Source organism: Hemicordylus capensis, chromosome 5 (genome assembly GCF_027244095.1).
Source record: "Hemicordylus capensis ecotype Gifberg chromosome 5, rHemCap1.1.pri, whole genome shotgun sequence".
Taxonomy (NCBI): Eukaryota; Metazoa; Chordata; class Lepidosauria; order Squamata; family Cordylidae; genus Hemicordylus; species Hemicordylus capensis.
In genome coordinates this window covers 227023992-227051426 of record NC_069661.1, presented here as the reverse complement: position 1 = coordinate 227051426, position 27435 = coordinate 227023992, and the positions used below count along the sequence as shown (strand labels likewise).

General features: G+C 43.3%; 1 protein-coding gene across 6 annotated transcripts in view; it reads right to left on the bottom strand.

Annotated features, from left to right (window-relative positions):
- IGF1 (insulin like growth factor 1) overlaps nucleotides 1-27435 on the bottom strand; it is a 110897-nt gene that overhangs the window by 8480 nt on the left and 74982 nt on the right. For all 6 annotated transcript variants that reach the window (XM_053257617.1, XM_053257616.1, XM_053257621.1 and 3 more), the window contains exons 3-4: nucleotides 6893-7074; nucleotides 2482-2537 (exon numbers count right to left, since the gene is read on the bottom strand). In XM_053257617.1, coding sequence (XP_053113592.1) covers nucleotides 2482-2537; nucleotides 6893-7074 — 238 coding nt within the window. The remainder of the gene's footprint in view (nucleotides 1-2481; nucleotides 2538-6892; nucleotides 7075-27435) is intronic.

Genomic DNA, 27435 nt, shown 5'->3' with positions numbered 1-27435 from the left:
AGGAAATCACTAGGGAATCAGGAGAAGGTTTCTCCTAGAGCCGGGCTCTTCTCTGACAATATGGCACCAGAGCTCTATGGCAGGATTGCCTGCAGAAGCTGGGTAGTGAATTCTATCAGAAAGGAGGAAGAAGCTAAGCACTGAGAGTAGCAGTGTTACACGGTAGTGGCTGCAATCCCCAGAGTCTGCTGAACTCTAGAGTCATGCAGGTTGATTCCCATTTCACTTTTAGAAGACAGAGAGTTCGGTTCAGGCAAATAACGGCCCTTTCATGAGTGCCCCAGGAACGTGCAGGGCTGCTACTTGGCTCAAAGCCCCCATGTGCTCCTCTCTCGGCCCTTTTGTCTGAGCTGGGCCCTGACGTAACTTGCCCTATAAATGTGAAGGGAACAACTGCATTTCTTTCCCAGAAGAGATTTATGGAGACCCAAATTTCAGACTTGGTTCCAGAGTTTGTGCCTCTCCCTCTGGAAACAGAGGCATGGCTTGCCCTGTCAATTTTATATTTTCATGTATCATGCAGAGGAACAGGAATCAATATCTTCCAGACATCAATCACTGTCTTCTAAAAGTCCATGGCTGCAGTCCTGTGCATGGTTAGGTTTTCTTCCCATTCTCAGCCAGCTGCTTGAGAACTCTTTCCAAGTGGTAGAAACCCATGCCGCAGGGGCACATGCATAACATGAGCACATGGGCAAGACCAGTCATGCAAGACTTTCCCACTTGACCAGTATTCTCTGTCTTGGTGGAGTGCTGATGATGTGTGTTTAGTTCCTTCCACATGCTTGCATTAATTAATCACACATGATGCAAGCTCTACAGCATGGGACCATACCACGTGGAAGCAGCTCCGAAATTGCTGACTGCCTAGGTGGAGTCCTTAGACTTCTTAAATGCCACTGAAACAAATGAGATTTGAACTGCTTAGCTCTGAGTAGGACTGCTGCTGAAACCATTTTTTTAAACCTGTAGGATGCAGCAGCCAGTGCAACTCTACTGGTCTCAACAGACTCTTGTTGCTTATTCTAGTTGTGGAGCACTAATTAGGCTCAAGCCACACTGTAGCTTTGCAGTGGCTCCAAGAGTTGATTCCCAAACTAGCTAAGAACAAGATGTCAACTTCTCTGTAGTGGTACAAACAAACCACTCTTTGGGCCATTGCCACATTAGGGCTTTATGGAGTCTGAAAATTTCCATCATTTTGGGATATTAGTGTCACTACAAGTACATTTTTAATATTTTAAATTTAAATTTGATTTTTATAAAATAAAATTGCATGCTTTATAAAATTCCTTCCTTTTCAACTTTGGCATTGTTCCCACTCCACTCCAAGGTTATCATTTTGCTTTTACCTCTTACAGTTTTGGCCAGACCCTTTCATATAACAAGCTACAAAATAGCACCGTTGTACTATGATACATACTGTTGATATATGTGTATTACTGATATGCTAAATGTCTACATATTGCATTACATGGAGGAAAAGACATTTTATTCATATTGTTGCAAACTAACTCATGACCTGAAAGAATCTCTGAGGATTTGAGAGAGCCTCTATATGGTCTCAGCTGATTCTGAACAAAAAGGAATCCTATTGTTCAAGTTGAGTCTATTTGCATTTTTACTGTGTTGCATGGGGAAGGCAAAGCTTTGCCTTACCAACTGTCATCCTGATCCACACTTTGTTGCAGACGGGGGCTCCCATGTGTGCGGGCTGCTCTATTCACTTCAGTAGCTAAGAGAAACTTCATGCACACATGAGGGATGCTCCAGGTATAGCAGCGACCTCCATGGAAGCAAATGGTACTTCCTGAACATGCAGAAGTTCCATGTGCATACTGCGACACACGTGAAGCTCTGCCTGAGGTGAATTTATGTAACCCACATGCTGCCAAAATGCCACAGGTGGAATTAATGTGTTACTTTACTGCTGCTGCTACTGGGAATGCCAAACTGTGCAAATACGAAAGGGGCAAACAAACAATGTTATCAGACACTGTAAGACAAACAGTCTGCTTTTATGGAAGTGCAAATATTTAAAAAAAAGAAAGAAAGAGCCTACTTAGACAAGGCTGGTGAATGACTTCAACAGCCAGGGTTCATAAGTTAATTTAGTGCAATTGGATCCATCAAAGGCCTGTAGGTTGGTTGGCCTTTGAGGGGCACAAAGGACTTTAAAGAATTTACTGTGTGTGTTTGTATGTGTGTTTGTGTGTGCCGGACATTATATATATTTATATAGCTATATAGCAGATGAATGATTGGAACAGCAATCTACCAGTCTCAGAAACATTTCAGCACTGAGGTGGTTTCTATTGGAATGTTTACTTGCATTGTTCATTGGGAGAATGCCCATTGGTGGAGATTTCATCAAGCTTATTGAACTCTATCATTTTGTCCAATGTTTGACAATTTATTTACAGCAAAGTATCCTGCTGATGGCACATTCATTCTTCACTCTTATGGGTGGTATTTTCTTACATTCTATAGTTCCGGTTTCCTGTGTTTCCTCTACTTGTGTTCTTCAAATGCACTTCCTGAAAATGAAAGAAAAAGAATGTATTTATGGATAGCTTTGATAGCTGTTTGCAGTCCTATCCTGGAGGGGGGCAATTATTTTACAAATGGTGATGGGAAAATGGCAACTTTCCCAAGGTCATCTGCTGTTCTGCTGAGTCCGTACATGAGCCAGGATTTGAACTGAAATCTATTAAACCAAGTCCACCATGCTACTTGTTGCACTAAAGTGGGTTCCCAAATTGGTGTCCATTAGGTAGGGCTGTGCAAAGATTTGGCTTTGAATCACCCCCCACTCTGAAGGGAGACGGCAGCTCCCAGTACTTACCTCCATGCAGAGTGTTCCTGTGCACAGTATGGGAAGGGCAAAGAAATTTAGACCTTTGGAGAGGCAATTAAAAAGAGATTTAGAGGTGCATGGGATGCACTGGAAAATGTAGTCCTTCCTAGCACTTTCCCCATAGGGACTACATTTCCCACATGACTTGCTACATGCCTTTCACAACAACACTGGAGTTTTGTGCAGCTCTGAATCCCTTTAAAGCCCACCACCACCACCACCACTGTACTATGCACAGGGCAACTCTGTGCAGAGGTAAGCACTGGAAGCCACCACCTGTGCATGCTTGAAGTTGAAATCCTACACATTTCAAACTGCTCTTATACTTCCCTTTGCAAGCACATTAATAGAAAATTCTATTACATATATTACACTTACAGGAAAGTTCTGTTTACACTTATAGGATTTCACTTACAGGAAAGTTCAAGAATTATCTTGAACTTTCCTGTAAGTGTAATCTATGCAGAATGATTTTGCCCAGTCAACGACGGGCCTCACCTACTAGTTTAAAATAAATGGAAGCATCTGGTTCATGTTTTGATCATCTTCCAGAGTCTTAATGAAACTTTTCCATGCAGTCAATGATATCAGTAGAACAAAATCACTCTGAGAGTTTGGTCTAATTCCCATCGGTAGATTTTTCTTCAGCTGATTATGCTCATGTTCCTTGGTAGGTGCTAGGCTCTGGTAGTACCTCCTGGGCAATGATTGGCTTGTGGGCAGCTCAAGAAAGACTACACAATTGCCAGCTTATTTATCATGCTTGCTTGCTTGCTTGATTGGTCTATCTGTCTATCTATCTATCTATCTAACAAACATATTTGTATACTGCCCAACACTGGCATCTCTGGGCCATCCAGACATGTCTATTTGACATTCTGGGCCATCCTGCCTCTAAGATAAGGGAGAGCCTATGATACAAAAGACCACAATAAAATCATGGTAAAATACTGTATGCAGCATGTTTTTTTAGAAAAAAGTCCCATCTATTTAAATAGGTGCCATTGGGGAGTTAGCCATCATGTGATAGCTACTGAGTGCCCACGGACCTCAGAAGAGTCTACTGTTGATCCCTGTGGCCACTAATGTGCTCAGAAATCTTGTGTGGTGGCAGCAGAGTGATTCTGTTGGGGCCCACTCCAGTAGGAGAGGACCCATGGAGGGTTGTTTGCCAGCAGCCCACTGAAACCACGAGCCTCCTCTGAACTTACTACCAGGTAAGTGTGCATAAAGAAGGGGGGAAACAAAGCTGGTTAAAGATAAATGGATAATTGTTATAGGTTATTGAAATTTAAAATATATGCAGGATATGAATATATTAATCACTTTGAATTTATGGGAAGAGTTGTCCTTTCTTGAGTGAAGCAAAATGATAGCAAAGATGTCTGGATGTTAGGACAAGGATTTAATGATGTTATTAACCTTAAGATTTAAACTGAAGGGGAGTGGGTTTGAGGGCAACTGATTTGTGGAGGTGCTTAAATCACACAGAAGTCAATATGTTTGCATACTGTGTCATGTCCCTTATGAGGAACTCTTGGACTCATAATAGAATGCAATGTTTTGTGAAAAGCTGTGTTACCAATGGGCAGCTATGAGGAATACAAAAGCCTACACAGGAGGTTGGAAAACTGCTGCTTTTTCCACACTACAGGCTGGAAACTTGCTACATTTTTTTTTGAAGTGGGAAAACAAAGGAAGCTATATTTTAACTGATGTCCATGCAACTTTGGAAAAAGTCCTGAAGATTTAAGGATTCAAAATAGGCAAGGATTCAAAATGAGGGGTGGGGGGGGGGATCTTACTTTTTCTTCATTATGAGAGGAAGACAAAACTTTTCATGCTTGAATAACATGATCCTAAGTGTAATTTCATATGCAAATGGATTCCTTGCACTGTGGCCATTGAAACTTTTAATAAGTACTTCCTAATGACCTTAACATGAGGTTATTATTAAAGGGTGTATGCTAAAGTTCTCCAAAGCACCTGCTTTCATTGGCAAGCATTGGTGGCTGTGTTTTTATCGACTTGAAATCATCCTATGATGTTGACCTACTTCTAGTAACCTAGTTCCAGTTCGTGGGTCTATATTAAATAGGGGCAGAAACGTTTAGTCTAGGTCTTCCAAACTTTATTCAGGCGCACAATGGGAGGGATGCTGATCCTTTTGTCATGAGACAAAACTAATATCCTTCTCTGAATGCTCAGTCTGGCTTGGGTTTTCAGTGATGCTTATATGCCTAATTAGGCCTTAGAGCCTCATTTTACCACCAGTAACTCTGAATTTGAAAAACACTGGTCTTGTCCAGTGTGCCAGTCCACATTCATGCTACAGATTAATTCATGGTCCTCTGCACGCAGCCCACATAATAGTGTGCAAGGAACAACATCTGTCCTTGCTGCAGCCTCTGATCTTCCCCCACTACTGAGATGGCTTCACCTAGACTGCCATCAGAAGCCACCTAATGGCGATGTGGGGAAGTAACTTGCCTAGAGAGCAAGAGGTTGCTAGTTCGAATCCCCGCTGGTATGTTTCCCAGACTATGGGAAACACCTATATCGGCAATATAGGAAGATGCTGAAAGGAGGCATCTCATACTGCACAGGACATAGCAATGGTAAACCCCTCTTGTATTCTACCAAAGACAACCACATGGCTCTGTGGTCGCCAGAAGTCGACATCGACTCGACGACATAAATTTACCTTTAGATTGCCATCACCAGGAGTGCAGCTAGGTTATTTCAGATTCTGGATCTAATGACCTTACCAGGTCATTAGACCCCTCCCTTGTTACAGCCCCTCTATCAATAAAAATGCACACAGAAGAAAAATAAATAATAGCTAAATAAGATAAATTAATAAATAATAGATAAATAAGATGAGAGTGAAGAGGGGGTTTTCTGGCCAGCCAAACTCAAAGTTGTGGCTTAATGTGAATCTTCCATCACAGTCAGTGATGACCACCCCACCCTGCACACATGTCCTAACCTGTATCTTGCAGGCTTCAGCTACAGCTGAAGAAAAGGAGCCCAGCCCTTTGAGGCACTAAAAAGGAGCCTTGGAGTTGTAGTTCAGCCCGGCTGCAGGGGGAGAACCTGGCACAGCCTCTGACCTGTGGCTCTTCCAGTGAATCCCTGGCTGCTGCTTTTCAGATTCTCCAGCAAGAAGGTGGAAGAAAGAAGAAGAAAGCTCTGTGGCTTGGGGTGAGGACAGCTTCAGGTGTTCTCTGCTCTCTTCCAGAGACAAGCCAGGGGCTACCACCACTCCATCTTTGCTGTGGCTGCTGTTGCTTGGTTTTAGAGAGGTAGCAGCTGCTGATCTAAAACCAAGAGTGCTGGCAGTGTCCAGAAAAGTGTGAGGCTGTCTTGGCAATGGTGGGGAGAAGGGTGGTGCTCGTGAGGGAGGCAGGGCTGATGTCACTGTTGGGGGCAGCACTGGTGTCAAGGAGCAGCACTACCGCGGGAGGTGCCCCAGTATGTATCTTGCTTGGGTTGCCATTTGGGCTAGGACTGGCCCTGCTGTTATGGGATTAAATTTAAACATATGAAATTACTTGATTATTGAGTCAAATCACTGGCCCATCTAGCATTTTAGTATCTGCCCTTGAATTGCAGCAGCTTCCCAAAGAGTCTTTTCCAGTCTTTATGGGAAGGACTCCTCTAACTGCAGTTGGTAGGAACTCTAACTGGAGTTCCTTAGATCCTCTAACTGGAGATGGTAGGAACTCAACCCTGGAACTTATGAATGCAAAATGTGATCTTAAATATTGGCTGCCAGCCTCTGCCAGCCCATGTTTACCAGATGTTTATCATCTTAAGGATCACCAAAATGTCAGAAACAAGGGACATCTTGGGGCACGTATTTAGGAGGAGGATGATGATAAAATTAATAAATAATTCCTAGGTGTGTGAATGCATGAAGAGTGAATTATACATGGAAAATTTGGGGTTATTTGGTTATCTTTGCAATGATGCTGGACTTAAATCTTCAGGTGCAACAATGTTGTAGGTTGTATTCTGTCATGTTCTGCCTACCTTTTGTGCTTTAGGCATATCAGTGTGGCGTTGAGCTCGTACAGACCGTGCTGATTTAGGTGGTTTGCTAGGAGCGCAGTACATCTCCAGCCGTCTCAGTTCACAGCTCTGGAAGCAGCATTCATCTACTATTCCTTTGGTGGGAAGTGGACGTCTGTTGCCTCCATACCCCGCTGGTTTACCTAAATGTGACAAAATAAATAAATATTTTTGCTGATGTAGGTAGCAAAAGCTGCAAGATTTTAGTATTTGAATATGATTCACTGGGTGGGCCCACAGAATGAGAAGCATAGAGGAAGTGTTACAGTACCTTTTACCAAATAGTCTAATGACTACCAGTAAAGTAGTCAGTGGGTAGTAATTAGTAGTCATTAAAAATATTGCTCACAAGCCAACACTGCATATGGAGCTTAATGCGCATATAGAGAGCTTAGAATGTAGATGTACAATATATATTAAAAATACAAAGATGATTGGGTTGTATCTTACTCAAGATCACAATTGTTAGGTCAGTTCCATATAACTTAGATTATTGTAACATGGTACATGTATACTATGTTTACTAGTGGCGGGGGGATGAAATGTGTAATTTGTCTCTCTTTCAAAACCATGGGCCATCAAAGTTTGTAGGAAAAAAACTTCTTCTACAACAATGTGAGAATTCATATTTGGTACACTTGTAGCTCAGGACCAGAGCTGTCCCTAGGCTAAATAGTACCATGGGCAAGCAGTGACTTCAGGGCTTCTCCCCCACTCCTCACATGGTTAGTTTACCAGTGTTGATAAGTTGAGTGATTTGTGCAAACTCAGTTCAGTGTCCTCTTCAGGTTGGTACCCTGGCCCCTTAGGCCTGGCCCTGCTTTGGACACCCTGATTCACAGAAAAGGCTTTGACCCCACCTTCCTGCTAACTGGGCAAAGAGGCACCTTTTAAAAGTGGTGATTCTCTTTATTTAGCAGGGAGAGAGCTACTGGCCCTATCCAAGCCGATCACAGCATCCCTCCGGTGGCTGTTGATGGTGTCTGTCTTATCTTCCTTCCTTCCTTCCTTCCTTCCTTCCTTCCTTCCTTCCTTCCTTCCTTCCTTCCTTCCTTCCCAACCGCTTTGGAAACTTTTGTTGGAAAGCAGTATATATATATTTGTTGTTGTTGAAAATGGATCACTGTAGATCTCCCTCTCAAAGGGCAGGGTCGAGGGCCTAAAATATGTCTCCAAATTTGGTACTTTCACATAACACAGAAAGCTGAAATGTGGCACATACACAGATTAAGAGATGGTTATTAGAAAAAAGGGGTGTATCTCTTCCTCAAAAAGGGAATCCAAAAGGGTTAATGCTTAACATTATCTAGAATTCTCTATGCTGAGTCACATGTAGCCCAAGCCACACTGGCCGACATCCAGACTAAGTTACTCAGTAGCACTGCTCAGGAGTTCCTCTAAAGACTACATAATTTCAATAGACATGTGTACTCAGGATGTTAGCCACTGATTACTAGAACATGGAACTAGAAAAGTCTGAACATGGGAAGTTAGTAAATCTCTCCTCAGAAGGAGGGCATGAAGGGCATTCTGAAATAGTTAAAGTAGTGATGAGCAGTAAGTGCTTGCAGGGTTCCTATTGAGGATCTTAGAGGAAGGACCTCTAATTGCTGTTTCCTTTCCAAGAGCCATGTATCACTCCCAGATTATGACACTTTATAAAGTGACACCTTATCACTTATGGCTGGATAAGGGAGAATAAACTGAAGCTGAATCCAGATAAGACGGAGGTACTTATTGTGCGGGGTCAGAACCCTAGAGACAATTTTGATCTACCTGTTCTAGATGGGGTCACACTTCCCCAAAAGGAACAGTTTCACAGTCTGGGAGTGCTTCTGGATCAACGTCTCTCCTTGGTTTCTCAGGTTGAGGCGGTGGCCAGGGGCGCTTTCTATCAGCTTCGGCTGATACGCCAGCTGTGCCCGTTTCTTGAGATCAATGACCTCAAAACAGTGGTACATTTGTTGGTAACCTCCAGATTTGACTTTTCTAATGCACTCTACATGGGGCTGCCTTTGTACATAGTCCAGAAACTTCAGTTGGTTCAGAATGCGGCAGCCAGGTTGGTCTCTGGGTCATCTTGGAGAGATGGCATTATTCCTCTGTTGAAGGAGCTACACTGGCTGCCAATAGGTTTCCGGGCAAAATACAAAGTGCTAGTTATAACTTATAAAGCCCTAAATGGCTTGGGCCCTGGGTATTTAAGAGAGCATATTCTTCGCTATGAGCCCCACCGCCCATTGAGGTCACTTGAGGAGGTCCGTCTCCAGTTGCCGCCAACTCTTTTGGTGGCTACACAGAGACGGGCCTTCTCGGCTGCTGCCCCGAGGTTGTGGAATGCGCTCCCTGCTGGGATACGAGCCTCCCCATCTCTGGCAATTTTTTAAAAACTTCTGAAAACACATCTCTTCAACCAGGCTTTCTCAGCTTTTTAAAACATGTTTTTAAATTGTTCTGATTATTTAATTGCTGTTTTACGATGTTTTTAATTGTTAATCATTGTTTTATGCTTTATAATTTTTGTTTTAATTATTAACTGATTTTAATTGTGTTTTAATGTAAACCGCCCTGAGCCTTTTGGAAGGGCAGTATAAAAGTCTTAATAATAAATATAATAAATAAATAAATAACACCCCTACCCATGGGTGCACCTAGGTAATTTTGGTGCTTGGACCTGAAGGGCTTCAGAGGTAGCTTTGAAGGACCTGAAGGGCTTCGAAGGTACCCCCCCAGTGAGGCACTACCTTGGCGTGGTTGTGGGGGTTGTGTGCTCTCAGGAAGGTGAGAGCTATGCCAGAGGTCCAACCATACTGGCCAGGTCTCACCAGAGGAGCCAGACAAAGAGTGCTTCTCCCATCAACAATATGGTGAGACATAACTTTAATAAATCAAGGACCGCGCCAGGTGCTGGAGTCCCTGGACATCTGGTGGCAAGTGGGCTACAGGACTCAGGATCTTCAGTTGAGCAACTAGGGCTGGAGACTGCAAGTTTACTGGAAGAAACGTCACTTAACCAAAAAAAATATACGAAAAATGCCAACAAGGAAATAATGATCTGCTATTACAAGTCTAGTCCAACTAGAAGAGGTTATTTAAAAAGAATGCACCAAATTTGGAAAGAGAAGCATCCAGATACAGAAATAACAGAACAAAGGCTAGCAGACCAGAGAAGATACATAATAAAAAATAACATACTGTATTCACAGGAGCTGAGCTGGAAGAACTGCAAAGAGCAACACAGGCTCAATATATGGAAGAAGAATTACCACCAACTGAAGAAGTTGCTCAGGCGCAGGTGGAGGAGGTGTTGGAAATAGAGGATGCCACTGTTGCTGAACTGTTTCAAAATCAAAACCAGGCAACCTCCCCTTTGCCTTCACCTCAAAAACCTGAATGCCATTTAACAGAAAAGCAACAAGAACCAAAGCAAAAAATAACTGAGCATATGAACCAAACAACCACCAGGGTTCGACTTCCAGCTCTCAAAACAGTTGCCCCAAAAAAACTTGCTCAGGCATTAAAAGATATCAGTGCTGCACTTGCAGAAATAACCACCAATAATTTGCAAGAAACAAACCAACTAATGTACAGTGCAGCAACAATAACAACACAAGAGCTCGGATATAAGATCAGTGGACCTGTAAAAAAAGAAAGCAGTACATCACCTAAATGGAACATTAGATTAGAAAATAAAATCGCTAGGCTTGGATCAGATGCTAGTAAATTGAAAGATATGAAAGACAAGAAGCTGAAGAATGAAAACACCAAACAGTACCTGATCCAAAAATACCACCTAGATCCAAGGAGAATTAGAGAAGTCCTGGAAATAATAAAGCAGCAAATAACAGCAGTGTCAAAGAAGATTAGCAGATACGAAGCCAGAATTACACAACACAGACAGAATATCCAATTCCAGTCGAATCAGAGACGTTTCTACCAAAGCACAGAAGGAGAAACTGCAAGAAACTTAGAAACACCAAATAAAGAAGAAACAGTGCAATTCTGGGGAAAATTATGGGACAATCCAATAGATTATAATAATAAAGCAGGCTGGATGAAAGAGGTCAAAAAATGTAACCAACAAATGCAAGATCTAATAATAACACCAGAATTAATAAGTGAAAGAGCAAAGAAAATTAAAAATTGGACTGCGCCAGGGAACGATGAACTGCATGGCTTTTGGCTTAAACACCTAACAAGCCTTCATAAACAACTATCAAAACAGTTCAATCACATTTTGCAAGGAGGTGATATTGAACAATGGCTAACAACAGGGAAAACTCATCTCATAATGAAAGACCCAGCAAAAGGTGGAGTGCCAAGTAATTATAGACCGATAACCTGCCTGCCAACCATGTTCAAATTATTAACTGGAATAATAACAGATGAAGTGATGCAACACTTATTAACTAACAAACAGCTTCCAGTTGAACAGAAAGGAAATTGCCCGAACACCAGAGGCACAAAAGACCAGCTGCTAATTGACAAAATGATTTTAGAAAATTGCAAGAGAAGAAAAACCAATCTAAGTGTTGCATGGATTGACTACAAGAAAGCCTTTGATTCATTGCCTCACACATGGATACTAAAATGTTTAGAAACAACTGGTGTCAGCAAAAACATTCAGATATTTATAAAAAAAAGCAATGAACATGTGGAGTACACAGTTAACAATCAAAGGTGAGACACTTGGACAGGTTAGCATTAGAAGAGGCATTTTCCAAGGGGACTCACTATCCCCTCTGTTTGTAATCTCCATGATCCCACTTTCACAAATATTAAACAGAACAGGCCTTGCATACCAAACATCTAAAACATCAAGTAAAATCAACCATCTGCTGTACATGGACGATCTGAAGTTGTATGGAAAGTCCCAGTCAGAAATTGAATCACTGCTAAACACTGTCTGTATATTCAGTAGCGATATAGCAATGGAGTTTGGACTAGACAAGTGTACTGCATTAATAATGAGCAGAGTAAAAATAAGAAAAACAGAAGGAATAGAACTGCCCAATGGAAGCAAAATCAAGAACCTGGAAGAGAAAGAACTTTACAAATACTTGGGCATTCTCCAGGCTGATAACATTGCACACACTGAAGTTAAAAGAAAGATTGGAAGTGAATACTTCAGGAGAGTTAGAAAAATCCTCAAGTCCAAACTCAATGGCGGGAACACCATACAAGCCATAAACACCTGGGCTATACCTGTTATCAGATACACTATAGGAATAATAGACTGGACCCAGGCAGACCTAGAGACTCTAGATCGTAAGACCAGGAAAATCATGACCATCAATCATGCTCTGCACCCCCGCAGTAATGTAGAGAGGCTATACTTCCCTCGCAGCCCAGGTGGAAGAGGAATGCTGCAAGTCCATCAAACAGTAGAGGAGGAGAAAAGAGGCCTTGAAGAATATATCAAGGACAGTGAAGAAGATGCACTTCAAATGGTCAATAATAAGAAACTATTCAACACCAATGAAAGAAAGCAGGCCTACAAGAAAGAACAAGTCAAGAACCGAGCAGAAAAATGGAAAAATAAGCCCCTGCATGGTCAATATTTGCACATTATAAGTGGAAAAACCCCCACCAGCCACGAGTTAAGATTAAAAAGTTACAATTTTTAAAATAAGTTAAAGGTGCATATCTTTTTTTGGAACCACAATGCCTCCAAGGTCCAGGGGAGCCTCTAAAATCCAGGGGGGGGCCTCCTGCAGCCACCCCACCCTACTGCTACCCTGTGGGGCTGAACTGCGGCACTGAAAACTCCAAGCATTCTAGCCACGCCATGTGCATGACTGGTGTGTGGGGGGTGTGGGGGTTTGCCGAACAGGCTCTATTATGTCTAAACTGTTCTTTAGCACTGACTTTAAAATATCTGATGAAATGGGCATGAATCTGCAATGGTTTCTGCTGAAATAGATTTGTTAGCCTTTGAGATGCCACAAGCCCTTTTGTGGCACCTTAAGAGCTAACAAATGTATCTCAGCAGAAGCTTCTGTGGACTAATGCCCACTTCACTAAATGCATGAAATCATACATCTTCATGACCAGTACCAGAGAAATCATCTTCTTTCTGTTAGGGATGTGCACGGAACTGGCTGGTCTGGTTTGGTTTGGTTTGGGTCTGGACCGGACTTGAACCCGACCGGACCAGTTCAGTGCAGCACCCCTTAGAAACACCCCCCCCAGTCCGGTGTGGGGTGGGTGGGTTGGGATTGTTAATTTTTTTTAACCTTTAGCCTCTTCGGGGGGCTTCCTCTGGGCTGCGGTGGGGGGGTGGTCTGTGAAGTTTCCCCCTCCCCCCGCTGTGGCCCATTCTTTATTCAGTCCATTCGGGCCTCTATATTTTTGTGTGGTGGCCATTTTGCCTGCTACTGCGCATGTGCAAATGGCCTCTGTGAGGCCCTGGGCCATGCCAGGCCTTGCAGAATCCATATGCACATGTGCGGTGGTGGGCAAAATGGCCACCGCACAAAAATACGGAGGCCTGAATGGGCCGAATAAAGTGGCTGAATGGGCCACGGTGGTGATGACCAAGGCCGGCGGGGGGAGGGAGAACCTTCACGGACCCCCCACAGGCTAGAGGAAGCTCCCCAAAGGGGCTAAAGCTAAAAAAGCTTTATTTTTTAATTGCTAACCCCCCGAACTATCGAGGTTCCCCTGAACCATCAAGGTCGGACTTAACGGGGGTATGTGTGTTTCGGTTTGACTTTGAATGGTTGAACCTGTTTGCCTTGTTCAACCCCAACAGGTCAAACCTGTCAGGGTAGAACTTGAACCTGGTCGAACCCTACATTATATCTTAGTTTTTGGTTGCCTAAGCTACTCCTTTGGGAGCCCTTTTGTTTCACATTTCCTCTGAATAGCTGGAAGAACATCCTTCTCAGGCCCAGTCCCCTTTGTCCATTTTGAAACATAAGGTTTTCATGCCTTTGGGGTCCTGCATTGGACAAAGCCCTAAAAGAGGTCCTGTCTCCTCTAGTCAGTTGTTGACCTGACCATTTGTTTGTGGCTCTTACCAGTCCTCAGATATTGTATGTATATTTCTTTAATTAATTTAATTTAATTTAATTTATTTAACATATTTTTATACTGCCCAAAACCTACGTCTCTGGTCGGTTTACAACAAAATTTAAATTGTTAACCTGGTTCTGCTGTAGGGGACCTTGTTAGGAATTACCTTGTTCTGGTAGAATCACCTGGTTCACATTGTTAGGAATTTCACTTATGACCCATAGAACACATTTTAATGTTAATATCTTGATCTTGTGCACTAAACTGAGCTACCATAAATCATAGCAGGAAGAGCCAGTGTACTAGTAATTGGATTGGACCAACTTGCAGTATCTCAAATCACAGCTTGCGCAAAGACTGGCATTATTAATATGAGAAAAGCAGTAGAGAATGCACTCTTGTTGACCAAGTAATTACTAATGAAAAGCACATGGGACCTATAATAGACAGATTTCTAGCAAAAAATAAAATAAATCAACATGGCTGTTTAGCCAGCTTCTACTTAGAACCAGCCATCTCCACTAGCTTTAGAAAATTTGAATGGATTTGAACAGCTTTTCCCAGGTTGTATATTAAACAAAGATCATGCTTACTTAATACTTTGCAAGTCACTGTAGCCTCCTAATATTTTATGCACCACCACAGTGGAGTATAAGCCTGCATGAATGAGCTGTTGGGGCACTTACTGCAGTCATACAAATAGGAACTATGTGCCCAACTGAAGCAGAATAAACAGGTCATATGCCACACAGGCTTATGAACACACCTCACAAAAGGGCTTTTGGCGGGGGAGGCGGAGAAGCAAAAATTGCTCCCTCCTCCCTCTCTGTCTTTTGTGGGAAACTTCACACGCAGTTTGTTTCCTGGCTGTTTGTGAGGGAAGAGCTCTTGCTCCATTCTTGATGCCTGTGCAGCATGTCAGCAATGGATTTTAAACAATCAATATGCCAACTAGCCAGAGATGTTACAGAAACAAAGAAAAAAGACAAAACATTTGAGATTTCCCTAGCTTCTAAGAGCCAAACTAGATGAGACATTGAGAGATCCCTGATTGGATGACCTGATTTAAAAAAAAGTTTGAAAACATAATTGGGGAGAGGGGGCTGAATTGAATTGTCTTAGGCTAGAAGGTACTTCTCTTCTTCCTCCTCCTAAAAGAAGCTGCAGGTGTATGTGATTGGATTGTTGGAGAAGGAGGGGTTAGCCCATTCCTCCTGCACAATTTTCCTGACCCAAATGCTATTTATCCCATGGGGCTCAGATTCATTCCAGTTCCCCCACTACTTTCTTCTAACAGGTTACTACTGCAGTGAATATTGGCAATGCTTTACTGAATAGTAACTTGCCAAAGCAGTAGGGTTCCATTTTCAAGCTTCCCAAACCCAGGTGGCATAATTTGCAAATTATGCAAATTATGTGTGACTAATTTGCATTTTATTTATTTATATATTTGACAGATTTGTATACTTCCCCGTCCTTCTCTGCCCTCCCATGTGATCAGATCCAGAGTAAAATCCGGGCAATCCAGGCAGCACATTTGAAATCCGTGTAAATCCTGGTGGAATTTAGCCAGAGGCGTAACTATAGGGGGGGCAGGGGGGCACGTGCCCCGGGCACCATCTTTTTGGGTTACGTGGGGGGCACCGTCATGACCCCGGCCGATCCAATTTTTTTAAAAAAATTTTTTTTTAAATACAAAGTTCTCTGGCTCAGAAGCGTCGGCGCCCCCTCCCCCACGAGCGCCAGCAGTCCCTTCTGCACCTGCGCCCCCCCCATTGCTTTGCTGGCCTGGCTGGCTTGGCGGGCGGCGCTCTGTCTGGAACTTCAGGCCAGTCACAGCCAGAAAGAGGCCCTATAGTGGCTTGGGTCTCTAGTCACGCACGCACACGCGACTCGGCCGGCGTGCCGAGTCGCGCTGCGCATGAATGCGGATGCGTCCATCCTCCCAGCTCGGTTCGCCCACATGGTGGGCTGGTGGTGCGGTCGCAAAGGAAAGCGTCGTTGCTGGGGCTGGGGCTGCAGCAGGCACAGGCAGGACGAGGACACACACGCCCCTCGCTCTCTTGCCCCTGCCGCGACCTTACCCAGGCTTGCAGCAGCCAGGCTGCAAAGCACCATCCCTGCCAGGGCCCAGGCTCCCATCGCAGCACGTCCAGATGGCTCCCCGAGACAAGGCGGCGGCGTGGCCCCGCGCGACGCTGCGGGAGTGGGCGGGCGCAGCAGAAGCCGGCGGGCTCTAGGAAACTGGAGCCGAGGGGCCGCCTCCCTTTCTCCCAAGACGCGAAGAACAGCTTAACCCGGTCGCTTCACAAAACGCCCTCTGACTGAGCCTGCTTGATCTTCGCCGGCGTTAGCAGGACCAGAATCCTCCACCTCTGTTCAGTTGGCAGTGCAGGGGTGGTTGGATAGCAACCGGGCTATCGACCCTCCAGCGTTGGCCTGGTCTCCCCAAGAATCGGCATCAACCTCAGAGGTGACTATTGAAAGGAATCCTGGCGATTTTAGCGGCTTAATATTGTGGTAAATAATGTTGGGGTGGGGGATAGTGTGAGTGAAAAAATCGGATCCCCAAGAATCCCTTCGGTCAGTGCTGGCAACCCTAACCTGGGCACTGGCTTTTCATTACAGACCAACATTTTGCTAAGTGGACAGAGGTGAGCAGATCAGTATATGTTTATGGGGAATTATTTTTTTTAAGGTCCTAAGGAATATATGGTTCTCTGGGTTAGAAATATTTTATTTCCTCTGTGAATGCTTGAATTTGTTTTTGGTGAATTCTAAATAGCCTCTATATTTAACCCCAAAATGGATATATGTATTTCTGTCTTCAAGGATTATGTTATATGGTTGGTTTTTAAATCCTGTGGTAGTCTCTGAATGTGTGGTGTGCACCTTCATGTTGTGTATGGTGTGTATACATATTGATGGAAGCATGTATTTAATCTTAGATTTACAAACCCACATTTAGCCATGGAAGTTTTATTTACAAGTTTTGTTACAGCAGCACCGGGAAGACATTTTAAAATGCAAACCCAGGCAAATTGGATGAGGAGTTTGATTTGTGTCAATCATTACTCTTTTCTTCCATCGGCTGGATTCAGTATTCGTTGTCCTGATTCTGAGCCATATGAAATCCGTCTGTTGATCCACAGGGTTGTTGTGAGGAAAAACCTAAGTATAATGTCATATGTATCATCATTGCATCATAATTCTGATGTTTGACATACAAGTTTTCTGAAACATGTGTGTCAGTCAGATTTATGTTGGAGGGGCGGCGGGGGGCACAATTTCAGTGCTTGCCCCGGGTGCCGTTTTCCCTAGTTACGCCTCTGAATTTAGCAGCTGGGTGGAGAAGCCAAAATCTGGTGGCTACCCTAAATTCCAGGGGACATGGCAAGGCTACACAGCAGGCATGTGATGGCTTGTAAGCCAGTCTTATGTAAAGACCTACCATGGAATGAGAATTTTACCACCTGATTTCTGAATGAAAAGCACCAGTTGCATAAACAAGAGGTTTTGCAGTATTGTGGCCAATAGAGTTTATTCTGAGAAACTGCTAATTCTGGAATCAAAAGGACTTCATACATATGCAACTCTTGCAGAATTATATACATTGCAAGTGAAGCTTGCATTGTATACCATCCTAAATTCTTGACTATTTTTTGGAAGTGTTCCCTCAAATCCAAGCCTGAAGAGGCAATGGAACTCCCACAACCCCATCATTCCACCCAACTACATTTGCTTTGGGCTGGAATGCTAGAATCTATTCTGAGGTAAAATTCATGTCCCATATTTTGATTGATAGTTACAAAATTGTCCTATGTTATCTTTTTGTGGTAATCATACTGTCCTTGACGCGATGTTTGCCAAGTTTCAGCTCTGTGGGTGACCTGGAAGCACCTTCATAATTTGAGAGCTTACTTTGACTCCATTGTTTATCAGGAGAGATGTACAAAGTGTCCCTCATTTTAGACTTTCTAGCAAACAACAGCCCTAGTCAGACACTATATTCTACCCATGTACAGATGCCTGTACACTCATATATGTTTTTGCATGAATTATTGTACCAGTGTTCATTCTAAAAGTGCACCTGGATACAGGCCCCTCAAATGCATGGTACAGATGGGAAGTGTAATGCTGTACCTGTGTTCAACATAGCATGTAAATAACTGTACCTGTGTACAGACCTGTACCAGTGTACACTGCATTTATTTAATCTGGGGAGGTCTGCTTATGGTTGACACTGGCTCTTCTGGAGGTGACTTTATTTTTATTTGTTTTTTATTTATTGTTTTTTACATTTATATTGTTTTTTACATTTATATCCCGCTCTTCCTCAAAGGAGCCCCAGAGTAGTGTACTACATACTTGTACTACATACTTGAGTTTCTCCTCACAACAACCCTGTGAAATAGGTTAGGCTGAGAGAGAAGTGACTGGCCCAGAGTCACCCAGCAAGTCTCATGGCTGAATGGGGATTGGGCCTTCTCTGTGGCTGCCCCAGGGCTTTGGAATGCACTCCCTGTCAAAAGAAGGTCTTCTCCATCTCTGATTGCTTTTAAAAAGTCCCTTAAGACACACCTGTTTCTTCAGGCTTTTAATTAAAATTAATTTTAAACTGATTAATTGTTTTTATCCTGTGAAATTATTTTGCTTCTCTCTGTGAAAATGTTTTTATTCTGTGAGTGTTTTAATTTTTTGTTTTATTTTTATATTGTAATTTGAGATGGTGTACACTGCCTAGAGATGTATATATATGGTGGTATATACGACAATCAATCAATCAATCAATCAATCAATCAATCAATCAATCAGAAATGCACACACTAACCCTCCAGAACAATAGGGGCTGCTCACAATGGGAAAACAATAAAATTCAAAACAGTAAAACAAATAAAACACAGTGTAGGATACAATCTGTTAAAACAGACCTAATTAAAAACTGCACACTCATTGTACAAGTGTTGAACATAATTTGAATAGGGCCAGGTGCATAGCTAGGGAAGAGGGGGCCTGTGTTCACCCCCAGCGGTCCTTCAGACTGAGGGAGATAATGAAGAAAATAGGGAGGGAAGGTTGCTGGGAGGGGGGGCTCTCAGGAGCTCAGGTGCCCAGATTCATTGAACTCATCCACTCAATTATAGCTACACCCCTGAATAGGGCTATAGTGAGCGAGGGCCAAACTAGATGTGACCAGAGGTGCTCTTACCCCTGGACTTTGGGGCTGAAGTCCATGGCCTCCACACACCCTGGGAGCCCCCAAATACTCTTTAGTCTGTCCTGGGTGGTGTGGTTTGTGCCTTCAAGAACCTACATGTTAAATAATGATGTCCAACTTGCAGAGGGGGGCCTCCAAAGGCCTTTAGGTCCAGGCTCCAAAACTACTTAGGTGCACCTCTGGATGTGACAGTGGGAGAACTGAGATTGGATCCAATCACATCTAGTTGTGTCTATTATGTATGCATTATGTGAGTATTTATTATCATGAGTATTATGAATGTACCAAATTTCCATTTCCTAGCTAATGTGGGAATAGTATAACTGGCGGTGGGGGTGGTGGAGAAATGCACACATGTCATGTTTTTCAAGTAATTGGTGTGCTTTATAAGATGCGTGTTAATTGTCCGGGTTGCACAGAGCACATATGAAGATCTATGCTCAGGCAATGCGTGTAGCAAAGAAGCAGTTCTTTTCTGTGTGCATTGCATCTGCAAGCTCATGTCCAGCAGAGCTGTCCAGGGTGTTTTTCACACAGCAGGTTTTACCTTGGGTTTACTGCAAGGCTTTATTGCGAATTCAAAGTTACCCACCAAAAATGACACAAAAAGTGTATTTATTTTTTTTGCCCTGGATATAAATTGGGCTGCACTATAACGTGCAATCAAAAACCTGAATCGTGTGCAAAGTGGTCCCTGATAGCTTAGAGGGTCTTTGGGGTAAATCTGGCTGATATGTGAACGCACACCCTCCATTCTGGAGGAGATGCAAGCTAAAAGCCCTGGGTGAAAAATGCCCTGGGTTGTGAGGGGACTAGTATGTACCCCTCCCCTCCACACTTGAATTGGAATTTAGAGTCATCAGTGACTCGCTGTGACACCTCTAATGAGTTTTATGCATATAAAATATCTCCAATTTAAGCTGAACTGGATCCCACAGTTATTGCAGAGTCTACTGTGGAGATGTCCAGCAACTCCTCTTGTATGGGTTAGGTTGGATCAGTTTCAGTTTGTGTCTCCCGAGGACATGCACAAGCAGAAGTTCACCTTACCACTGTTCTCTTGACCCATGTCCTACATGGCTTATACAATCTAGCAGGGAAGTTATTGAAGAGGGTCTTGTTAGTATCATCAGTGCCTCTCTGAGGGAGGGCAGAATGCCTCCTTGCCTTAAGGAGGCAATTGTTAGATTACATTTGAAGAAACCTGCACTGGATCCCTCAGAACTAGGCAATTATAGTCTTCAATCTTCCTTGGTTAGGCAAGGTGGTGGCTTCTCAACTCCAGTTAGTCTTGGAAGAAGCAGATTATCTGGACCCATTTTAAACTGGCTTTTGGGTAGTTTATGGGGTGGAGACTGCTTTGGTCAGCCAAATGGATGATCTCCAATTAGGAATCGACAGGAGGAGTATAACCCTGTTGGTCCTCTTGGATTTCTCAGTGGCTTTCAATACCATCAACCATGGTATCCTTCTGGACCACCTGAGGGGTCTGGGGGTGGGAGGCATTGCTTTGGAGTGGTTCCACTCCTACTTCTTGGGAAGATTCCAGATGGTGTCCCTTGGAGACTGTTGCTCTTCAAAGTGAGAACTATTGTATAGATATTGTATTGTATGGGCTCCATTCTATCTCTAATGCTTTTTAACATATTCATGAAGCAGCTGGGAGAGATCATCAGGAGATTTGGTGCTGGGTGGCATCAATATGCTAATGACAGCCAAATCTATTTCTCCAAGTCAACTTCTTCAGGAAATGGCTTAACCTCTCTAAATGCTTACTTGGAATCGGTAATGAGCTGGATGAGGGAGAACAAACTGAAATTGAATCCAAACAAGATGGAGTTACTTGTTGTGGGAGGCCAGAACTTAGGAAAGTGGTTTAGATCTGCCTGTTCTGGATGGGGTTACACTCCCCCTGAAAGATCACGCACGTAGCTTGGGAGTACTTCTGGACCCAAACCTCTCCCTGATATCTCAGGTTGAGGCAGTGGCCAGGAGTGCTTTTTTTAATCAGCTCTGGTTGATACACCAGCTACATCCATTTCATGAGAGAAATTACCTCAAAACAGTGGTGCATATGCTGGTAACATCCAGGCTTGACTACTGCAATGTGCTCTATGATGACCTGCCCTTGTACATAATTCAGAAACTGCAACTGGTGCAGAATGTGGCTGTCAGGCTGGTCTCAGGGGTAATCCGGTTGGTCTCTGGCACTTGCCATCGGCTCGCTTGCTGATGATCCAAAACCAGGCCTTTTCTCGGGTTGCCCTGATGCTCTGGAACACACTCCCAAGTGAAATCAGAATCTCCCCATCTCTGGTGGTTTTAAAACAACTTTTGAAAATACACCTGTTTTATCAGGCTTTTAGTTTATGATGTTTTAAAGTTTTATTTATGGTAATTTCAATCTGTTTATATGATTTTTAGGTTTTGTTTGTTGTTTTGGATTGTAAACCACCCTGATATTTTATATAGAGTGGCATATAAATGTGACAAACATTCAATCAATCAATCAAACAAACAAACAAACAAACTCAGCTGATGGGCACAAACTCATGAGGAGATACCCTCATAATTTCAGTACCTCAGATAATATGGCATATGTGTATACACACACACACACACACACACACACACTTATTGACTAGTGCAAATGTCCCGAAAAATTCAAACTGTATTGAGTTGGTTAATAAATATTTAATTTTGATCTGAATGAGCAGACTAAAAAATGAACTTGTCTTGAACCTCTTGTTCTGTGAAGTATTTCCTCTGTTTTAAAGATAAAGCTCAGTGACCCCCTGTCTCAGTTTGTCCAAGTTCATCTTCATGTTTGTTATTGAAACCACTTTCATTATAACTTTCCCACTTTCCTGGGAGGGGCCAATTGACTTGTGATGCAATTGTCCATGTGCCTAGAATCAACCGATATGACTGAAAATGGGCTTATGGAAAGTTCAGTGAGCACATTAGCTCATTGTGCACACGAGTTCTCTACATGTGGCCAGATCAATATTCACTGTGTGATTAGACAAATGGGGGTAAAAAGCCTCCCTCACCATCTGCAGAAAATCAATCTGGCAATATGACAGAGGTTCAGATTATTACTGCATGGCTGTTCAGTTTCTGTAGTGGAGAAATTGGTGCAAGCATCTTCTCCCATGGACCTAATGTAACATGTGCTATGTGTTAATGAAGCATATGCTAATCCCCTGCTAAGTGAGCAAAGAGGCACCCTTTTAAAGCGGTGATTCTCTTTATTGAGCAGGGGGAGAGCAACTGGCCCTCTCCATCCCCAGCACAGCATCCCTCCAGTGGCTGTTGCTGGTGTCTATCTTATGTTTCTCTTTTAGATTATGAGGTCTTGGGAGTCAGAGAGCCATTTATTTATTTATATCGATGTAAACCGCTTTGGGAACTTTTTGTTGAAAAACTGTTTATAAATATTGGTCACATTCTTATTTGTATGTGATACGCACACTTCATGCAGATGCTTAGCCAGCTTTTGACAGGAAAGAACGATGCAGATTGTGCCTTCATGTGAAGAGTCTGCATCACATGCTATATTAGGGGTATGTGTGCATGCCTGCTACCTTATCATGGGAACTGGGCTTAAGAGAAGCAAATGTATGAACTAAGCAAAGCAGCCAGCCAGAAAAGGAACCACTCACTGACTGGGAGGAGGTAGGAGATGGGTGGTGTAGCCATGCTCCGATGGCGGCCACACCTGCCCACCCACCCGCATCAATGTACATACACCAGCACGAGGGACATGACTGGCTTCAAAAGCCAGGAGGGATGCCCAGTGCCCCTTCCAGCCAGCAAGAGGTTCATTCATCAACTGGATGCCCGGGGAGGGGGCAAGGTAGCTGAGCGGACTGGGGACCATCCCTGGACCCGGACAGCCCGGGGACATTTGTCCCCCACCACTCCATAGTGGCTACTGTACTGGTCAAGAGGGAGAAGCCAACATGTGTTTAATTGTTTCAAAACCTAAAAGGATCCTGTACAGAGGGCAGAATAGGCTCCAGTCTCCTTGCAGACACATTTTGAGATAATAATACAGAAAGACACAAAATCTTTACTACAACTGAATCCTGTAGCCACCCATTGGATTACTAATATGGAAGCTCCATTCAGATGTTAAAATTTGTGCCGCTGTAGCCCTGTACAGTGGCACAGAGGGGGAGGAAGCACCACCCCTGCCGCATCACTCACCACCTCTCCCTGCCACTCACACGTACAGTGGGTCTTGTTTGAAGAGAGAAGAGACCTAAGAGTGATGGTGGATGCTTCTGTGATTGCGAGACTGGATCCCACTAGTACAAATAGTGGCTTAGCCAGAGATGGTTTTACCACTCAGTGCTTGTGTGTGTTGGTAGGATGCTGACAAGTCAGTGTGTTAAACAAGTTCGTAATACGAATACGTAATAATCCTTTCCCTTCTAATCATTTCTTTCTGCAGACGTTTCCTCCAATTCAGATTCAAAGATTAAATCCAAGGTACAAAAAGGAGTAATCCAAACTCTTGCAGTGCATCTCTGATGAAGCCTAATCCCACCCCCACAAAATGCGACCTATCCTAAATATGCTTAATTTGGAAGTAAGTCCCACTGAGAACAAATGAGCAATGGTATGCTTAGTTGCCTTCAGTGTTGGCACTAGAAAAAGAAATTGAGAGGGATCACAGAAGGGACAATATGCATTTCTGGGTGGGTGAGCTATGTCCCACATGTTAAGAACAGCCCTGCTGGATCAGACCCAAGACCTGTCTAGTCCAGCATCCTGTGTCACACAGTGGCCCACCAGATGCCTCTGGGGAGCCCACAGGCCTGAGGTAGATGAGGGCAGGCCCTCTCTCCTGATGTTGCTCCCCGGCAACTGGTATTTAGAGGCATCTTGTGTCTTAGGCTGGAGGTGGCCTACAGACTAGTAACCATTGACAGACCTGTTCTCCATGAATTTATATAACCCCATTTTAAAGCCACCCAGGCTGGTGGCTATCGCCACATCTTGTGGCAGATCACCACATCTTGTGGCAGAGCCAGAGTGGTATAGTGGTTAGAGTGCTGGACTAGGACTGGGGAGACCCGAGTTCAAATCCCCATTCAGCCATGAGACTTGCTGGGTGACTCTGGGCCAGTCACTTCTCTCTCAGCCTAACCTACTTCACAGGGTTGTTGTGAGGAAAAACTTAAGTATGTAGTACACCGTTCTGGGATCCTTGGCGGAAGAGCGGAATATAAATAATAATAATTCCATAGATTAATTATGCACTGTATGAAAAAGTACTTCCTTTTGTTCATCCCTAAATTTCCTGGCCTTCAATTTCATGGGATGACTCCTGGTTCTAGAGATATGAGCGAGGAATAAAAATTACTCTCTGCCCACTCTCTACTCCACACATAATTTTATACACTTTGATAGTGTCCCTCTGTAGTTGCCTCTTTTCCAAACTAAAAAGCCTCAGATGCTGAAGCCTTGCCCCATAAGGAAGGTGCTCCAGGCCCCTGACAATCTTGGTTTCCCTCTTCTGCACCTTTTCCAGTTCTTCAATGTCCTTCTTAAGATATGGTATGGTAACCAGAACTGTACGCAGTACTCCAAATGTGGCCATAGATTTATATAAGGGCATTATAGTATTAGCATTTTTATTTTCAAACCCCTTCCTCATGATCCCTAGCATGGAATTTGCCTTTTTCACAGCTGCCATGCACTGAGTCAACACTTTCAATTAGCTGTCCACCATGACCTTAAGATCTCTCTCCTGGTCAGTCACTGACAGATCAGCCCCCATCTGTGTATATGTGAAAGTGGAGTTTTTTTGCCCCAACATGCATCACTTTACACTTAGTTACATTGAACAACATTTGTCAATTAGTTGCCCACTCCCCCAGTTTGGAGAGATCCTTTTGGAGCTCCTCACAATCTGTTTTGGATTTCACTACCCTAAATAGTTTAATGTCATCTGCAAATTTGCAAATATATAAATAACAAATAACAAATAATAAAATGTGCTGATGGCACACAGGGCTTTTTGGGATGTGTGCCACCCCGGCATGAAGCTGGAAGTGGTGGAAGAGCATAGGTAAGCACCTGTTCTCCCTTTTCTTAAGGTTCCCTTCCTAATTTTCCTAAAAGTGTTTGAACTGTGCCTCAAACCTCAGTTCGGGCACATCCCTATGATCTGCAACCTTTGCACCAGGCAGGCAAGTCACCATGCAGTCACCATAGCATGTGTCACAAACCCATCTCTCTATTCCTCTAATGGTTGAATCGCCCACTACTAGGAGGCCCCCCCTGACCCCCTGGAGGAGTATCCTTTGTAGGAGAGGGTATGGGCACATCACCCAAGGAGGGGAGCATTCCCCAGTTCCTCAGACTGATGTCCTCCTTTCCTGAAACCTTCATGACAGTAGAGGAGCTGTCAGCCTGGGAGTGGGATGCCTTTATCACATCCCTGAGGGTCTCATCCAGGTACCTCTCTGCCTCCCTGAGCTTCTCCAGTTCAGCCACCTTGGTTACAGGTGAACAAACATGTTCTTTGAGAGTCAGGAGCTCTTTACACCAAGCACACACCCACAACTTCCACCCCTCAGGCAGACAGTCATACATGCACCACTCCGTGCAATACACTGGGAAGCACCCCCTCCCCTGCTGGTATTCTACTTTCATAACTGGTTTTATTGTCTATTTAGAATATACAGAGCTTGTTTACTTGGAAGCTAGATCTTAATCTTAGATCTTAATCTAACAGAAACCTTAGATTTCTGAAACAGAAATGAGGGGGCAGATGGGGGAAAGCTACTTGTCTGAGGGAATGTTTGCTCCACCTTCTGGCGCTACCCTGGGTTGCCTTTGAAACATATAACTACTGAACTAGTATTCCAAAACAATCTGCTGGAATGAACTAGTGTGCGGGAATAAATCCATTAAAGGGTTTTAGTAAGGCTCTGGGAATGGCCTCTTCCAAAACGCCACTTCTCTGAGGTCTAATAATTGCCGCATCTCAGCATTGGGATTGTGGAGTGTGTTCTCGTGAGTCAGAATCAGAGCGCTGTGTACACTAGTGTAATTTGACAGAGATTTATAAAATAATGCACGGCATGGAGCAATAGATAGAGAGGTCTTTTTCTCTGTTTCCCATAATGCTAGAAGGTGGGGCTACCCAATGAAACTGATTGGCAATAGCTTCAAAACAGACAAAAGAAAGTACTTCTTTGCACAATACATTACTGGGTAGCTTTAAAGGGGATTAGACAAATTCACAGAGAATATGTTTATCAATGACCATTAGCCATGATAACTCAATGGAACATCCATGATCAAACACAATTGCTACGGAACACTACTTGCTGGAAAGCATCAACTGAGAAAGGCTATTACTAGAGAGCTGGTGCAACATTGCATCTAAGAGTCTGAGCTGTAAATCAAGAATTCTGTGGTTTGAATCTTGCTTCTGCCATGAACTCACGACATGGCCTGAGGCAAGTCACTTCCTCTCAGCCTTAGCTGCAATATGAAGATAATAAAATGTACTGTACTTTATGGGGCTGTTGTAAGGATTACATGTGAAGTGCTTTCCACACTCAAAAAGCACAATACTTTATTTTTATTTTATTATATTATATTATTATGCTATTTACACACAGTCATAGATGTTATTGACTGGATTTAGTACTTTAATTATCGGGCCCTTTCCAAGGGTCTAGGGTAACTAAAGAAACATTAAAGATATCGTCATAGTATTCATGCTGTCCTGAGAAGTGTGGTCTTCTGTAGTTGATGTATTGTAATTTTATCAATGCCCAAGGTGTTGAGATGGTGTTCAAGTTATTATTTATTTATTTATTTATTTACACAGTCAGACAGGTGTTATTGACTGGTTTGTTTTATCCAGACATCAAGGCCTTCCCAAGGACCTGGGATGGCTGAATTTTATCATCAAAATATTTATTTATTTACACAGTCTATTTCCAACACTTCCTCCACCTGTGCCTGAGCAACTGCTTCAGTTGGTGGTAATTCTTCTTCCATATATTGAGCCTGTGTTGCTCTTTGCAGTTCTTCCAGCTCAACTCCTGTGAATACTTTATTTCTTATTATGAATCTTCTCTGGTCTGCTAGCCTTTGTTCTGTTATTTCCATATTTAGATGCTTCTCTTTCCAAATTTGGTGCATTCTTTTTAAATAACCTCTTCTAGTTGGACTAGACTTGTAATAGCAGATCATTATTTCCTTGTTGGCATTTTTTGTATTTTTTTTTCCGGTTAAG